General features: G+C 61.2%; 1 protein-coding gene across 12 annotated transcripts in view; it reads left to right on the top strand.

Annotated features, from left to right (window-relative positions):
* The window catches only part of MAP4 (microtubule associated protein 4), a 109,420-nt gene extending 94,573 nt beyond the window's left edge, over positions 1-14,847 (top strand). For 5 of the 12 annotated variants that reach the window (XM_070391171.1, XM_070391164.1, XM_070391166.1 and 2 more), the window contains 10 exons: positions 382-597; positions 2,568-2,751; positions 3,340-3,399; positions 3,508-3,800; positions 4,975-5,088; positions 6,872-6,964; positions 11,516-11,597; positions 12,782-12,894; positions 14,348-14,537; positions 14,659-14,847. In XM_070391171.1, coding sequence (XP_070247272.1) covers positions 382-597; positions 2,568-2,751; positions 3,340-3,399; positions 3,508-3,800; positions 4,975-5,088; positions 6,872-6,964; positions 11,516-11,597; positions 12,782-12,894; positions 14,348-14,537; positions 14,659-14,666 — 1,353 coding nt within the window. In that variant the 3' untranslated portion in view covers positions 14,667-14,847. The remainder of the gene's footprint in view (positions 1-381; positions 598-2,567; positions 2,752-3,339; positions 3,400-3,507; positions 3,801-4,974; positions 5,089-6,871; positions 6,965-11,515; positions 11,598-12,781; positions 12,895-14,347; positions 14,538-14,658) is intronic. The other 7 variants (XM_070391167.1, XM_070391168.1, XM_070391169.1 and 4 more) reach the window with 5 other exon arrangements.
* The last annotated feature ends 1,005 nt before the right edge of the window (positions 14,848-15,852 follow it).

The raw sequence follows: 15,852 nt of genomic DNA, 5'->3' as shown, positions 1-15,852 counted from the left end.
AAGCTGATGTTGCCTCATCGAGGTGCAGGTAATAGTACGTAGTCACCTGCTGGTCGCTTTTCCACAGAATTGTCACAGCCAGAGGAGCTGGTTAATTGTTTAAAGCTACCACTGAATTTACTCGCAGCTGTCCAGCTGCTGGCGTTGGTGGCAGGTCACGAAGAAGCAGTGCCCAGTTTCTTGTCTGTCCTGGTGCCTTTCTGCTCTTCACTGAACTCAGAAAAAAGGAATGCTGATTTTCAGTTGCATCTCCTCATTGCTTATCATTTTGCTTTGAATTGTGCAATTTATACTTTTTTTACATTTTGTTTTTATTCTTGTCTGTGTGTTTGATGTTGGCCTGTTTAAAAAAAAACAAAACACCAACAAATCAACTTAAAGCCTTTGGCCACAACTCATCCTGCAAAGACTTCAACATCGAAAGCCAAAACACAGTCCACTTCTCTCCCTAAGCAACCAGCGCCCACCACCTGCGGTGGGCTGCCTAAAAAGCCCATGAGCCCCGCCTCGGGCTCGGGGCCCGCTGCCCCCCCCAAACGCCCTGCGGCCACCACCGCCAGGCCAGCCACCTCACCTGCCAAGGACGCCAGGCCCAAGGTAAGTGTCGCCTGAGCTCTGCGCAGGGCAGGCTCCCGCTGGTGGGACTGGGGGCCCTGCGGCAGCTCCCCCACCTGAAGGCCTTGTGCTCGGTGCCTTTCCTGCCCGTGGCGGCCGTGTTCCGTCGGCTTTGGTTTCTCCTCTCGCCCAGCTCCCCTGACTCTTCGCTGTTCACACACTTGTAACCAGGTTCCCTCTCCTTCCCACATACTGTCAGATTTTCATTTTTGCTGTAATTCCCGCATCAAATTCCCAGCCGGTTCCCTTTGTCCTTCCCTTTCCTCCCCCTGCGGAAGCGAACTGACCCTCTCCCTGTGGGTAAGTTCTTGCCACTCGCCCTAGCAGGCCCCGCCGCGGGGTAACTGTCTTTGCTTTGGGCATTAGGCCACCTCTCACCGGGCTGTGTGCGAGGCTTTTCCGTTTTCCAGGTCACCCACACATGGTCGCCCAGAAAACGGTCAGTTTGGGACAGCATGCGCTTCACAGAGATCCTCTAGGCCAGCGGTTCTCAACCTCCCTGATCACGTGACCCTTTAATACAGTTCCTCATGTTGTGGGGACCCCCAACCATAAAATCATTTTCGTTGCTACTTCATAACTGTAATTTTGCTACTGTTATGAATCATAATGTAAATATCTGATATGCAGGATGTATTTTCATTGTTACAAATTGAACATAATTAAAGCATAGTCATTAATCACAAAAATATGTAATTATATATGTGTTTTCTGATGGTCTTAGGCAACTCCTGTGAAAGGGTCGTTCGACCCCCAAAGGGGTCGCGACCCACAGGTTGAGAACCGCTGCTCTAGGAGGAGGGGCGGGGAGTCTGTCTGCCTCCACAACTCATGTTACGTGAGAAGGGCCTGGAGATCAGCTTGATGTCCTTTCGTCATCCTGGGAAATAGCCTCCATGTTGGTGTCTAAATGCCTGAGTCTAATCTTGTAAAGAAAACTGGTGGAACCTAAGAACTGTGATCCAGGTTGAAATCCTGGCCAAGAAACCAAGAAATCCTCTCATAGCTGAGGGATGATAAGATTTCCGCAGTGAAGCTTTCTGGTCCTCACTTACCCAGTTGACAGCTTTTCTTGATTTTTAGGAAACAGTTCCTACAAATTAGAGGGAAGAGGGAGCTTCTCTTGGAGCTAAAGATCTGGGCCCACGGCCTGTGGCTTGGCTTCCTCTCCTGAGTAACATGGCACACAGGGCACTCGCCCTGTTCCCGGGGGCCAGGCTGCCCTGGCTCCTTCGCTTCCTTGCTAGTGACACCGTTCCCAGGCCCCAGGGAACAGCGACCAGGCGCCTGTGCACTGAGACCACTCCGCCTTCGGTCCAGCCGGGACACCTGTGCTGCTCATCCCCCGCTGGTCACCTCGGGCTCAGACGCCCGCCCTCTGGTCCCGCCCTCCCCTTTCTCTGAGCTGCCCTGGAGATCCTCTGTCCCCGCCTCCTGTGTGCAGACAGGAACTGAGCCCAGAGAGGCTCGGGGATTTGCCCAAGAACACACTGAGCTGGGGCAGACGGGCCAGTGTTCTCCCCTCTGCAGCCCTGGCCTGTTCAGCACCCACAGGCACATCGAAGCCAAAAGAACGAGGCTTTGCCTGGGCGTCTGTTTGTTCATGTTTATTGCTGGAAGTATTACATAGGCCCTCCTTTTGGACTGGACATCATTTAAAATGTTTGTTCTGTTTATGTGTTTGTTCATCGTTGGCCAAGCACTTAATCCGCTGACTGCATCAGCACTTAATGCGGTGGAGCCTGAGGCACGTGTGTGAGGGGCACTCTCAGGGCCATTCGTTCTCAGCGGGCCAGGGCGCTCACTGTTCCTGGCACCAGATGTATTTCCTGTCAGTAGCTGCCAGGTCCACAGGCCCGTGTTCTGGTTGTGCATCTGTAGAGCCCCCTTTGGCAGGACTTGCTGGGACTGTTGCTGACGTGCAGCTCTTATTCCCACTTTCCTGCTGTCAGCCTGTGGCAGAGACGAAGGTTCCCGAGAAGAAGGACACGCCGCCCAAGCCAGCCTCTGCCCCGGCCTCCAGGCCCGGCTCCAGGAGCACCCAGGCCGCTCCAAAAGCTCCCGCGGCCGCCTCTGTTGCCTCAACTGGGCCGAGCAGCAGGAGCGCCCCCACGCCCCTGCCCAGGAGGCCTGCTGGTGAGTATGGCCCCCTCCTCCCTGCGGGGACCAGTGGGGAGGAGAGTGGGGATGTGACTGGGCCCCAGCCGTAGCTCGGCCAGCGCCACGTGAGCTGTGCAGGTCTGTCAGTCCTGGACGGGTGTGTTGGCAAGTGGCAGCCATGGTCTCCATGGGAGGGTAGCAGGCAGGTGCATTTGGGAAAACCGAGAGTGGAGAGGACTGTCCTGAATTATGGGGAGACTTCCCTGTTCCTGCCCCGGTGTCTCCATGGTGCCAGCGCAGTGCAGCCACGGGCCTCCGTGACAAGAATTAGGCCATTCCGCTCCAGAGGCGCATGCTGGTCGCCTGTTTCTAAGGCGCGTGGAAGGCGTTGTCAAGACCAGGAAAGAAAGAGACCAGATGGCGGCCCTTGTGCCCCGCAGCGGGCGTGGCTCCATGTGGTTGCCTGATAACACTGCCCTCCCCAGAGGCCATCTCAGCCCCTGGCTCAGCAGACGTTCAGTAACTGTTGAATGAATGAATGAATGAATGAATGAACCTCAGGATTGGACGAGCCATTCAGTAGTCCGTTTGTAAAAGTTGTATTGAGAGGTGTTGTCTGTACAGGCACCAAGACGGAGGGAAAGCCTGCAGACGCCAAGAAGACAGTTACGAAGTCTGCACCAGGTAAGGCCCCCCCCACTTGGGGCCCTAACTTCAGCCCCCACATCTGCCGCGGCTTTAAGGCTCCTGTAGGCGCTCCCCTGAACCCTGGTCTCACTCCTACCTTCGCAGCTGACTTGAGTCGCGCAAAGAGCACCTCCAGCAGTACCGCGAGGAAGAGCGCCGCTGGCCCTGGGGCGGGCTCGCCAGCCGGCGCGGCTCCCAGTCGCGCCAAGCCCACCCCCGTGTCTCCCCGGGCCTCTGGGACTCTTGCCGTGGACAAGAAGCCCACGTCGGCCAGGCCCAGCTCCTTGGCCCCCAGACCGAGCCGCCCGGCGACCAGCGCTTCCACGCCTGATCTGAAGAACGTCCGCGCCAAGGTCGGCTCCACGGAGAACATCAAGCACCAGCCTGGAGGAGGCCGGGTGGGTCCCGGGACACGGGTCCTCCGCATGCTGGCCCGGCTGCTTTCCCGCCACATCCCGCGCTGGTCCCCACGCATGTCCGCACCGCAGCCCGGGCACCAGGGAGGGGCCGGCAGGGCCTGGGCTTGGAGCTGGGAGGGGTGGGCCGAGTGCTGCGCCCTGATTGGAATCAGGGGCTCCTGTTCTGTGTGTGGGTTTAGGCTTACAGTTTCGTTTGGAGACAAAAGGTTCTACTTGACAACATGAGCAGAGGAGACTCTGGGGCTGCGACTGGTTTGTCCTGGGTCTCGCCTGCCCTGTGAGCAGCAGGAGTGTCTGTGGAGGGTGGGGGTCCTGGTGGCCGTGGCTGCCCCACGAAGGCACTGCGGTGGAGGGCAGTGATGGAGCAGGCCCTCGGGCCTTTCTGTTTGCGTCCGTCCTGGCGTTACTTGTTAACTGTCAGCAACCAGGGCGACTTGGTGTGTGAGAAAGGTGGTGGCAGGAGTCCACTGCCCAGTCCCTGAGTGCAGCCTTGTCACCTGCATCGCCTCCAGCCCTTCTCCGCCACCACCCCTGAGGGCAGGACACTGACCTGGCTTCAGTCCCAAGCTGTTAAAAAATTGAAGCGCTTCCAAAGTGAGGCAGAGTCTGCTGCCGCGGGAAGAACCTCCCGCCAAGAGGACTGGCCTGGGGTGAGGGCCTCGGGCCGGGCTCTGGCAGCCCCACCAGGCCTCCCGTCCCGCACACCCCTTAGGCTCTCCTGCGCAGCGTCGTGGGGGCGCTGAGGAACGCACTCCGGTGGTTCCGTTTTTCTGTCCCACAGACCTGCAGGGCGTGACGCGCACGTCTCCAGTAGTGGCTCGCTGTGACCAGGGGCGCGTGCGTGGGGCAGAGAACGTTTGGGTGGGAGGACATTGTGGTTGGAAAGCCATAGCCCCGGCCACGCTCAGAGCAGAGCAGCTCACCGAGCCCCCGCCTGCCGGCCTCCGTGATGCTGGCTGCTCTTCTCGTGGCTCCAGCTTTGATCTGCAGCTCCTCCCTCTGGCTGGTCTACCTGGGAAATGGGTGTTTTTTCCCAGGAGCAAGGGGACCTGCTTCTGCCTGGCCTGGATTCGAGGCCCACCCTTCTTTCCCTCCTGGCATTTGGGCTCTTGTCCTCTTGTTTTGAAATTGCCCTTCCTTTATCCCCGTCTAGGCCAAAGTAGAGGAAAGAACAGAGGCAGCAGCTGCAGCTCGAAAACCTGCCCCTCCCGCGGCCACTAAGCCTGCTGGGCCGGGTGCGAGTGCACAGAGGGCACCTGCGGGGAAAGTGAGTGTCCCGGGACCTGCCTCTTGCGGTCAGCGCACAGCCACGCCCTCCTGCTGCCTCTCCTGTCCCTCCACCAGCTCCGTCCTCTCCCTGTGCCTCCTTCTTCGTGTTTCGCAACAGAAAAAGTTTTTATCAACCCTGAGAGTTAACACTTGGGACTCATTAGTGCTTTGGGGACTATTTATTCAGCTGGATCTACAACTTTGAATCACTTCCTTCACACTGACCTTGATCTGACGTCCAGCTGTTACCCGCGCACGCACACACACACACACACACACTCACACTCACATGCACACTCACACTCACACACACGCACGCACACACACGCTCACACACGCTCACACACTCAGCACCGGGTTCTTCCACAGTGAGACATGGCACTGGTATCTTCTGGCACCTGGAATCCCGGAGACCCTGTGCTTTAAGCTGAACTAGAAGGCCCCTCTCATAACACTTCTGGGTGTGGGGATGGCTTGGTTTGTCCTGGCTCCCCAGGTCATGTCTTAGCAGAAAGTTAGGGTGCTCGTTACATTGGAAGCCCACCCAGCACGGTGGCGCGCCAGCTGGAGGGAGAGGCCAGCTGGCCCTGCAGGTTCTTTCCCTCCGCCTCCGCCAGGCACAGGCCCTCCTGCCGTGGGGCCTCTGCCCGGAGCTGCGCAGCCGGGTGGCCTCTGGCCGAGGGCTCAGCCCAAGGACTCTGTACATCAGGCGAGAGGAAGGCTGCACCGCAGCTCCTGGGTGACTCCTGGGGTCCCTGGTGCAGACCAGGGTTTATTGGGAAATGTTTGTAAAGAAGCAAGAAATGGCGAGGTATTTGGGTTAGTGTTTGTCAGCGTGATTTCTCTACTCATCATTTGCATAGGGCTCTGAAGGGAAGGGAAGGGAAAGGAAGCCATGAGTGAGGGAGGGAGGGAGGGAGGAAGGGAGGGAGGGAGGGAGGAAGGGAGGAAGGGAGGAAGGGAGGAAGGGAGGAAGGAAGGAAGGAAGGAAGGAAGGGAGGGAGGGAGGGAGGGAGGGAGGGAGGGAGGGAGGGAGGGAGGAAGGAAGGAAGGAAGGAAGGAAGGAAGGAAAGAAAGGAAAGGAAGGAGTAGAGAGGGAGGGAGGGAGGGAGCGAGGGAGCTGGCAGCTGCTCCTTGAGAAGGCTGCGGGATCCGGTGGCTGCATTCCAGGGGCGGCTGCTCGCTAGCTAGCTCGCTTGTGTGCAGGACAGCGTGCTGGGCCTACAGGACTCTCCATGCCCTGGGCTTCGTGAGGAAGCTGCTGGGCTGCAGGCCGCTCGCCCCCTGGTGTCCAGGACTGTGCACGGCATGCCCAGCGCTGGTGTCTCAGATCTGTGCCCGGGAGCCCACTGCCCAGTGCTTCTCCCAGTGGCCGGGCCTCCCCAGTGGCTCTGCTGCAGCTGCTCCAGACCCCAGGCTGAAGGGAAGTCCCATCCCTGGGGAGGGACTGGCCCAGATGAGCTCCAGGACATGCCCCCCAGACCTCAGGGAGGGAGCAGGCAGGGGCGGCCGTGTGCAGGGAACCACAGCCCAGCCCCCACCGAGCAGTGGTAGCACCAAGTAGCACTTCACCCCAACATCTGCTCTGTCCTAGTGTTGACTGTCCGTCCTCACCCCTCTTCCTGCTCCTTCAGGCTCTGTGCTTCCCCCAGCTGTTCTGCTGCAGGTGGGGCGGAGTTTTAACCACTCTCTGTTGGTCATGTGATTGCGTGTGGACTCACTGCCCTGTGTCAGTAACCAGCCCTCTCCCTCTGTGTTGTCTCTGTTCTCTGACACTCCAGGTCCAGATAGTCTCCAAAAAATTGAACTACAGCCATGTCCAGTCCAAGTGTGGTTCCAAGGACAATATTAAGCATGTCCCTGGAGGCGGTAATGTAAGTATCAGCCTGGACTCTTGGGCCTCGGCCGCCGTGGGGCACACTGGGAGGAGCCCCCGCCCCCACCTGTGCCATGGGCGCGCAGCCTGGCCAGCGCCGCCTCAGGAAGCAGCTAGCAAGTGGGGCTGGTGGGCCAACCCCCCTGGCGCCACTCCCTCAGCCTCTCCTCAGCCCTGGGTGGGCGCCTTGCTGCTCCTCCAGCTGCATCAGAGGCCGGGCCGGGCACGGGCCGCTCCTGGGGGCCCACCTGCCTGCCCTGCCCGGAGCTCCCCCACCTTCCCTCTCCTGCTCTTTCTCCTCTTCTCCTGACCTCCTCTCTCTCGTTTCTACTCCTTCCCCCACTTACTCCTTTCCTAGTTCTTTCCTTTTTTAGTCCCTTTTCCTCCTCTTTCTGTCCCTTTCCCTGTTCCACCCAGACATCCTTTCTGTCGCTGCTCTTCCGTGCCAGCCGGGACCTGTGCTGGGGAGTCGGGGAGCAGTGTCTGTCGGTCATGTGTGAAGAGCGCCTGTGTGTTTGCCCCGTGTCCCTGCGACAGCGCAGGCAGCGGGACTCTGAGCTGGGGGGGCGCTGGGGGGTCATGGGCAGCCCTGCCCTTCCTGCTCCTCCACCAGTTTCAGTCCCGCCTCGTTCCTGGGCTCCTCACTGTCCCGCTGGACTGAGTCCTGCCTGTCACCCTTTTGCTTTCCAGGCTCCGTGCCCTGCCCCTTGGGCCCTGCCATCCTGCCCGTGACCTGCAAGCACCCTCGCGGGCAGCTGTCTCGGGAGGAAGGCAGCCAACTGTGCCCCTTCTTGCCCCACAGCCCCCTTGTGGCACCTCCTTCCACACCCTCCCCCCAGTGGGGCCTCGCCGTGTGGGCAGGAGCCATGGCTTTGCTTCAGGTGGGGGTGGGGATAGTTGGCCAGACCTTAGCCAACCTGGTGTGGGATCAGCTGAAGTGGGCGACACGTTCTTTTTTTTCCTTTTTAAATATATTTTATTGATTTCAGAGGGGAAGGGAGAGGTAGAAACATCAATGAAGAGAATCATGGATCAGCTGCCTCCTGCACGCCCCCAGCTGGGGATCGAGCCTGCAGCCCGGGCGTGTGCCCTTGACTGGGATCAATCCCGGGATCCTCCAGTCCACAGGCTGAGGCTCTATCCACTGAGCCACACCATCTAGGGCCGTGGGCAACACTCAAAGTCTGCCCTCACTTTTCCTCTCAGCCTTGGGCCTGATGAAAACAGGGCGAGCAGGGTTTCAGAGGGAACTGGGGGTGTGTGTGTGTGTGTGTGTGTGTGTGGCACACACACATGCACTATGTATGTTGTGCGGTGTGTGTATGAGCTCTGGAAATCATCGCTATTTACCTGTCACCTGCTATGCTCTTCACGCTTCCGACACATGGCCTCAGCAGCCTTTCTGGGGTGTCCTTGTGTAAAGCACCTCCATGTGGGGAGACGTCTGTCAGCAGCAGGGCCTTCAGATCCTGCCCGAGAGCTGTTTCCGGGGGGACCCTGAGGGTGAGCATCGGGCTGAGGTGCTCTCGCCCCTCCTCCCTCCCTCGGGGAAGCCAGCGGGTCAGCATGTGGCTCCCCAAGGGCAGGCCTGTGTGCAGGCGGACGCTCCCGCCACAGCCCTCCCCTGTAGAGGTGCGGGAGTTCCCGTGGGGCGGGGCTGGCTCCACTACCGCCCCCCACAGACACACACACCCCTGGGGCAGGGCCAGGGGGCGGGGCAGGAACTTCGCAGCTACTTTTGTGGGTGATCCCAACTTTAAACTTTGCAGCCGTTTTAATCCCATTTCACCCTCCGAGGAGGGGGTGTCTGTTCCTAGACCTGCCGGCAGGGTCACTTCAGTAGCAGCACTGACATCTGCACTGGGCCCCGGACGTCACCCCAGGGGCAACAGCACAGCTACAGCCAGGTCCCGTGGCTGGGGGCTTGGTTGTGTGAGAACACGGCTGTCGGGCTCCACCGGGGGGGGGCCTGTGGGCTGTCGGGGTTCACTGTGACCTCTGGGCTGTCGGGGTTCACCGGGGGGACCTGTGGGCTGTCGGGGTTCACCGGGGGGCCTGTGGGCTGTCGGGGTTCACCGGGGGGCCTGTGGGCTGTCGGGGTTCACCGGGGGGGCCTGTGGGCTGTCGGGGTTCACCGGGGGGGCCTGTGGGCTGTCGGGGTTCACCGGGGGGCCTGTGGGCTGTCGGGGTTCACTGGGGGACCTGTGGGCTGTCGGGGTTCACCGGGGGGGCCTGTGGGCTGTCGGGGTTCACCGGGGGGGCCTGTGGGCTATCGGGGTTCACTGGGGGACCTGTGGGCTGTCAGGGTTCACCGGGGGGGCCTGTGGGCTGTCGGGGTTCACTGTGACCTCTGGGCCAGCCTTTGACCATGAGAGACACACGTCCTGGGCCGTGGAAGCTGCACGTGGAGGGCGGAGGGGAGCCAGGAGGGAGGGGGTGGTGGGTCCTCCACGTCCCCGTGAGGCAGCGGAGCCACGTCTCGGAGGCAGTGAAGCTCTAACAGCCTCTCATCGTAGACGTTTCCAAATATACACAAAAGTCACCAAATGGAAAGTGAAACGGGCTGGCTGTGCCTTTGCCAGCTTCCTTTGCTTGTGGCCAATCTCCATTATTCTGGGGCCGGTCTTAGGTAACTCGCCCGTGTGTGAACCTCCCCGTATGTAACTAAGAGAGAAGTCTGCCACGTGCACGTGTAGGAGACCCACCCTGAGCATCGGGATCGCCGGGCCGTGAGCTGTGACGATGCTGGACGCGCCGTGTCGCTCGCTCGCTCGCTCGCTCGGAGGCTCCGTGCCTCTCAGGCTTGGTTCTGCGGCCCTGCTGCTCGTGAGCGCCAGCGGCCGTCCTGGAGTCTGGGTTCCGCTGATGGTGCCCCATTAACACGCTCCTTTACGCTCCCATTTTCTCGATGTCGATTCAGGTTTACATTTTGTTACCACTCTGTTGCTGTTCATCCTCACCCGAGGATATGTTTCCATTGAGTTTTAGAGAGAGTGGGTGGAAAGGAGGGAGGAAAAGAGAGAGAGAAACATTGATGTGAGAGAGACACATTGATTGGTTGCCTCCCACACATGCCCTGACGGCTGGGGATTGAACGGAACCCAGGTCTGTGCCCTTGACCGGGAGTCAAACCCACAAGCCTTTGGTGCACAGGCCGGCTCTCTAGCCACGGAGCCACCAGCCAGGGCTCTGCCGCCTGCGGTAACCCTGCCACGGTCGTGTGGGTTCAGGAAGCATGTTGTGTCTTGTTTTTCTGGTCATTTCTCTCGTGATGTCAGGGACTGGTGCCCAGCACTAAGCCCCTGAGTGCATAGTGACTGGCTGGGATATAGCTGTCAAGCGAAGGCGCAAGGTGAAGAAGTGGAGGGTTCGAGGGCAGACCTGTCGAGGAACCTGTGGGCTCCACACTTGGGGGAGCGCCCGGCGGGCGAGTGCCTGGGGGCGCACGATGAGCTTGTCTGAAGCAGCTGCCTCACCTTCGGCCGAGAGTCCGCTTCCCGCTGGTCCCGTTCAGGGAGCCGTGCAGCCTGTGGCCGAGATGAGACAGCGGGCGGTGGTGGTGATGGCGGGAGGTGCTCTGTGAAGAGTTGCTGAGTTCCTGAAGCCCTTGGTGTCCAGTGCTTGCTGATGCCCGCCCCGGAGGCCGTGTGGAGAAGGCAGCCTCTGAGGGCGGGGCTTGCGGGGCTCGGGGCAGCATGGGGGGCTCTAGAAGTGAGGGCGACGGCTCAGGCAGGCAGCCTCCATGCTTCCAAATCCATTCTGTGTGGGCGCTGGGGGTGGGAAGACAGTCACTACAGGTTGTCTCAGGGCTTAAAAAGGCCTCTCCTCTCCGCTGAAGGAAAACGTGTGAAAGGGTCTGAATGGAAGAGTGAGGGCTCAGCAGGCTGCTGGTGTGGGAGTTACTGTGGGCGGGGGCTCTTCCCCTGCGAGACCCTGGTCCTGACAGAAGGAAGACAAGGCCAGGAGGTGGGAGGCGGTGGGTGTGCGGAGAGCCAGGCTCTTCCGCAGAAGCAGGGGCACCTGGGGTCCCGCGTGGGGGCTCTGTCCATGGAGGTTCTTTCCCAGTTCAAAGACGTGCTGCCGCCTGGTGCCCCGGTGCTGCTGCACGGCTCCTGCATGGCAGGTCCGAGGAGAGTCTGTTGGCCTCTCGCCTCATATGTATGTCGATGGTAGATCTGTGCTGTCAGCCCGCAGGGGGAGATGCATGGAAAAGAACTGGAAGGAAACGGGCCAGAACCTCTGGGCAAGGAGTAGATGGACTGGGTTCGAGGTAGAGCAGGGGGGTGGCTCAAGAGAGTGGGATCCAGAGAAAGGGGAGGAAGCTGTCTGGCGGTGGCCTGGAGAGGGCGGAGATGCGCGTGGAAACGGGTTTGGTCTGGCTGCACGCGGGGAGCACTTTTGGAAGGTGACCCTGACCTTGAACAGACTAAGCTAGGAGCTCAGGAGGGAGAGAAGACACTTGAACTTGGATGCAAGGATTTCAGAGGGAGTGGCCTTGGCCTGGCATGTTCTCCCTCTGAGGCAGCGTTTGTGTTTGTCTTCTTCTCAGGTTCAGATTCAGAGCAAGAAGGTGGACATGTCCAAGGTCTCCTCCAAGTGTGGGTCCAAGGCCAACATCAAGCACAAGCCGGGTGAGTCCCTCCGGGCCTGGTGCGCGGCCAGCGGGGGTCAGCCTCTGTCGGCCATGGCACAGGGGTCCTGGCCCTCAGGGAGTGGGGGGAGCGGCCGAGTCGAGGCTGCGTTTGCAGGGGCCTCATCTGGAGGACGCTTTGTGTGCGAGGTGCCGCTGACCAGGACCTGGGAGGGCGTTCCTGGGCTCCGGGGTGGGGCCCCAGCGGTGCAGCGCCAGCCCCGGCTCTGGGAGGTCCCACTGCAGCACCGGGCACACCCGCTGGCGGGTGCGGGCCTCGGGCCAGTCACGTGGCCGGCTTAGGTGACGGCCAGGAGCTCCCTTCCTCTCGTCCGTGGTAGAACGATTCCATTTACAACGATGGAGATGGTCAGCCCCAACCAACTCTCCTTCCCCTCCTCCATCGGGAACCCTCTGGGGAGACCTCCCCCCAGGCCGCCTCGGCTGGAGTCAGTTTGGCGGGAGGCGGGGGCTCGGCGTGGAGGACCCTGGCCATGCGGGAAGCACCGGGTCAGTGTGTGACGTGAGCTGAGAGGAAAGCCGCCTTCCTAGGCTTCCAGGCCGTGGGGTGGGCTGACCCTTGACTCTGCAACCCCCTGTGGCCCCTCCCCCGCTTAAGGGCTCGGGATCCTGGTGCTGGCCCCGCCTTTTCTCAACTCACACGCCCCAGGCCGGTGCCGCCTTTCTTGTCGCTACAGTGTGATTGGGTGAGACGCTGGCTCTGTCCCTCACTGGTTGGTGGTGACTTTGGACAAGTCGCTTCCCAGCTCAGTGCCAGCAGCTGTGGAACAAGGGCCTTGTCCCTGGTGGGTGGGTGTCATGGGCAGACAGGAGGCCAGTGCACCCTGCACACAGTCAGGGAGGTGCCACCTGGCACCCTTAGAGGCGCCTCAGGCTGTGCCTGCGCTCCGGCCCGGCCAGCACCTGTGCGCGGGGGACGGCCTGCTCTGCCGTGCGGCTCCCTCTGCGGGTGGGTGGGCCCAGCCTGGCTGAGACTCGCAGCCCTGTCCTGACAGCCTGTTCGCGGTGCCCCCTTGTCTGCCCTCAGCCCCTGGGAGCAGGTCCGTGTCCCCGTTTCTGCATCGAGCACTGAGCCAGGCCTTGGCCACCTGGGGTTCCGGGTGCGGCTCCCGGCCGGCCCGCAGGCGTCTGGGCCCTCAGTGACCGGTGCCCTCTTGGTTCCAGGTGGAGGGGATGTCAAGATCGAAAGTCAGAAGTTGAACTTCAAGGAGAAGGCCCAGGCCAAGGTGGGATCCCTGGATAACGTGGGCCACCTGCCCGCGGGCGGGGCCGTGAAGGTAGTGAGTGGGTCCTGGGAGGCCGAGGCCGGGAGGAGTGGGGTGCAGGGGAGTCTGGGTCCCAGCAGGCGGGCCTGTCGCCGCCCCTCAGTCTCTTCAGAGTCATGTCTCCCCCACACCGTGCCGTTCCCATCGTCCACCATCAGTCCTGGGCGAGGCAGGGCGGTGAGACCCCGGTGGGGACAGACCTTGTCCTAGGCCAGTGATGGCGAACCTATGACACGCGTGGCAGAGGTGACACGCGAACTCATTTTTTTGGTTGATTTTTCTTTGTTAAATGGCATTTAAATATATAAAATCAATATAAAAAATATAAGTCTTTGATTTACTATGGTCGCAAATATCGAAAAATTTCTATATGTGACACGGCACCAGAGTTAAGTTAGGGTTTTTCAAAATGCTGACACGCCGAGCTCAGAAGGTTCGCCATCACTGCCCTAGGCCATGGCCGCCTGCCTTATTGGACTCCTTTCAGTCACGTTCAGAGGGACGTGGGCTGGGCACAGGCCACACAGGCGAGTGGTCTGCACGGCACACAGTCCCCGCTGCCTCTCAGGGCTGTGGATCATGTGCCCCGCCTGGCTGCACGCAGCTCCCGCCCCACAGCAGGCCTGGTGGCCCGGCCTCTGGAGGGACCGCGGCGGTGAGCCCTCGCTCCCTGCAGAGCGTCCCCATTGGACTGGCTGGGCCTCTCCTCCCTGCCCCTCCTCTGTCCTCCCTCCCCCCCTCCCTCCACAGTCCTGTAAGACCCTCCTGTGCCAGAGGCTGTCTCCTTCGTATCATGTCATCGGGGTAGAGGGCGTCGCCTCCAGCTTCTGTGCTTGAGGGTGGTGGCAGGGAAAGGAGGGAGGAGAGGGACCCAGCAGCTGCTCTGCACCCCCCCAAACACACACACACACACACACACACACACACACACACACACACGCCTGCGCTGGGCCCCGCCCACCCTGTGTCCCGCCTCCTCGGCGATCTAGACCCACCAGCCTCCTCTGCCGGCAGCTCTCTAGTCGCTCTCAGGCGCTAGCTGGGTCGCAGTCACTTGCCTGAGGCCTCGAGGTTCACTCTGGCCTTTCTGACCCCAGGTCCTGTGGTCTGGTCTTTATCACATTATTTCCCGCCCGGCCTGGGGCCCTGCTGCCACCTGCTGTCATGGCTGCCGTGGTCCGGCTGGGGCTTGGGGAGCAGAGCTCCCGGCTGTGCTTGCAAAGGCCCCTGTGCCCTGCGGGGCCGGCTTCGCCCTCAGCCCGTTTCCCTGCCTGGGCCAGGCCGCCCGCCAGGAGCCCCTCAGGGGTGGGAAGGGTGGGGGACCTGGCCTCACGTCTCCAGATGACTGCACCTTAGTCAGAGGGGGTCAGGGGCAGCGGGGGGTGGGGGCTGTGTGTGAACCCGTCATCACTCCATCCCACTCCCTCTCGGACTGACCCTGCACTGTCCCACTGTTTCATTGTAGACTGAGGGCGGCGGCAGCGAGGCCCCTCCGAGCCCGGGCCCCCCTGCTGGGGAGGAGCTGGCTGTCCCTGAGGCTGCGCCCGAAGCTGGCGCCCCCACTTCAGCCAGTGTCCTCAGTGGCCACACCACCCTGGCAGGGGGTGGTGACCAAAGGGAGGCCCAGACCTTGGACTGCCAGATCCAGGAGACAAGTAAGTGGCGGGGCTCGGCCTGCGGGCCAGCTGGGGGCCCTGCCACTGGCTGAGTGGCACTCCTCTGTGTGCTGGCTGGAGTGTGACCTGAATTTTAACGACGCGACCTTTTATTTTCCAGGCATCTAACGCTGACATTCTGGTCTCGTCTCCGTCCCTTGTTGCCCTCTTGTCTCCCTCGTTCCCCTCTCCCGTCCCGCCTCCCGTGTCCCTGCAGATTGAGACCTACAGGCTGACGTTCCGGGCAAACGCCAGGGCCCGCACCGACCACGGGGCCAGCATTGTCTCCCGCCCCCCCCACTTCCTGGGTGGCCCCAACTCAGGCACCCGGGCCTTTGGCTCCCTCCCCTGGGCTGCCCACTAGACCTGACTCCTGGGTGCAGGGCAGCCCTCTTGCCCCCCCGCCCCCCCCCCCGCGCTTGCCTAGGGCAGCAGCAGTCCCCCCTCCCCACCCCCCCCCCTCCCCGCCCCCCAGCCCCGGCCTCAGGCCCAGCTCCTTGCTCATCCTCGCATCACTGCTCCAAGGGGAAGCTGGGAGAAGCGGGTAGGGGAGGCTCACGTGGGATCTGAGGAAGGAACCAGATTCCAACCTCCTCTGGGTTTTTTGGACCAAACCCAAGAAAAACGGACACACCCTCCCTCCTCGCTGGGTCCACCTGGAGGGAAGAGGGGGTGTCCACATGATGGACGCCCAGCCCCGAGTGTCCCCTGGAGCTCGCTAAGCCACTGCCTCTCCCTTTGCCCCCACTGATGCCACCGCAGGGGGTGCCAGACCCCTCTTGCCGCCCCTCCTCAGTGAGGGCCAGGCTGCCTGTCCCCGCTGCCTCCCAGGCCTCTCTAGCTGCTGTCATACTTTTTTTCCTTGTTTTATCCCTTTTTTAAAAAATAACCTAAAAACTGGTGGAGTAGTTGTGCAGGTTGAAGTCACGTCTAAAGGAAAGTCTTCAGCAGGTGTTTTTAAAGGAAACGGAGGGGAGATCCTGAGACCCCCCCAGCCAGGAGGTCAGGCGGGGGCCTGGCGGCGGGGGCCTGGCAGCTGGGGCCGAGGCGGTGTGGGCAGGGGCGTGGGGTGAGCAGGGAGAGCCCGAGGGGCTGCGAGTGTGGACGGGTGGCTCTGGCGTTCAGCATGGATGCTGCTTTGCTTCTCTAACCAAGAGGCTGGTGTGGGCACGTCGGTCTCATTCCTGGGATCTGGTGGGAGACAGGTCAGTGCTGGGAAGGGCCCTGCAGGCCTAGGACACTCGAGCCCCAGCCCCCAGGGAGCCCGAGGTGTCCAAAACCGTGTGGGTATTTGGGGAATTAGGTCCAGAAATTT

The sequence above is a fragment of the Myotis yumanensis genome, unplaced genomic scaffold (genome assembly GCF_028538775.1).
Source record: "Myotis yumanensis isolate MYYU_CA2020_CCGP unplaced genomic scaffold, mMyoYum1.0.hap1 SCAF_14, whole genome shotgun sequence".
NCBI classification, from domain to species: domain Eukaryota; kingdom Metazoa; phylum Chordata; class Mammalia; order Chiroptera; family Vespertilionidae; genus Myotis; species Myotis yumanensis.
Note: the sequence above shows the minus strand (reverse complement) of the source record. Positions and strands in the feature narration are given on the sequence as shown.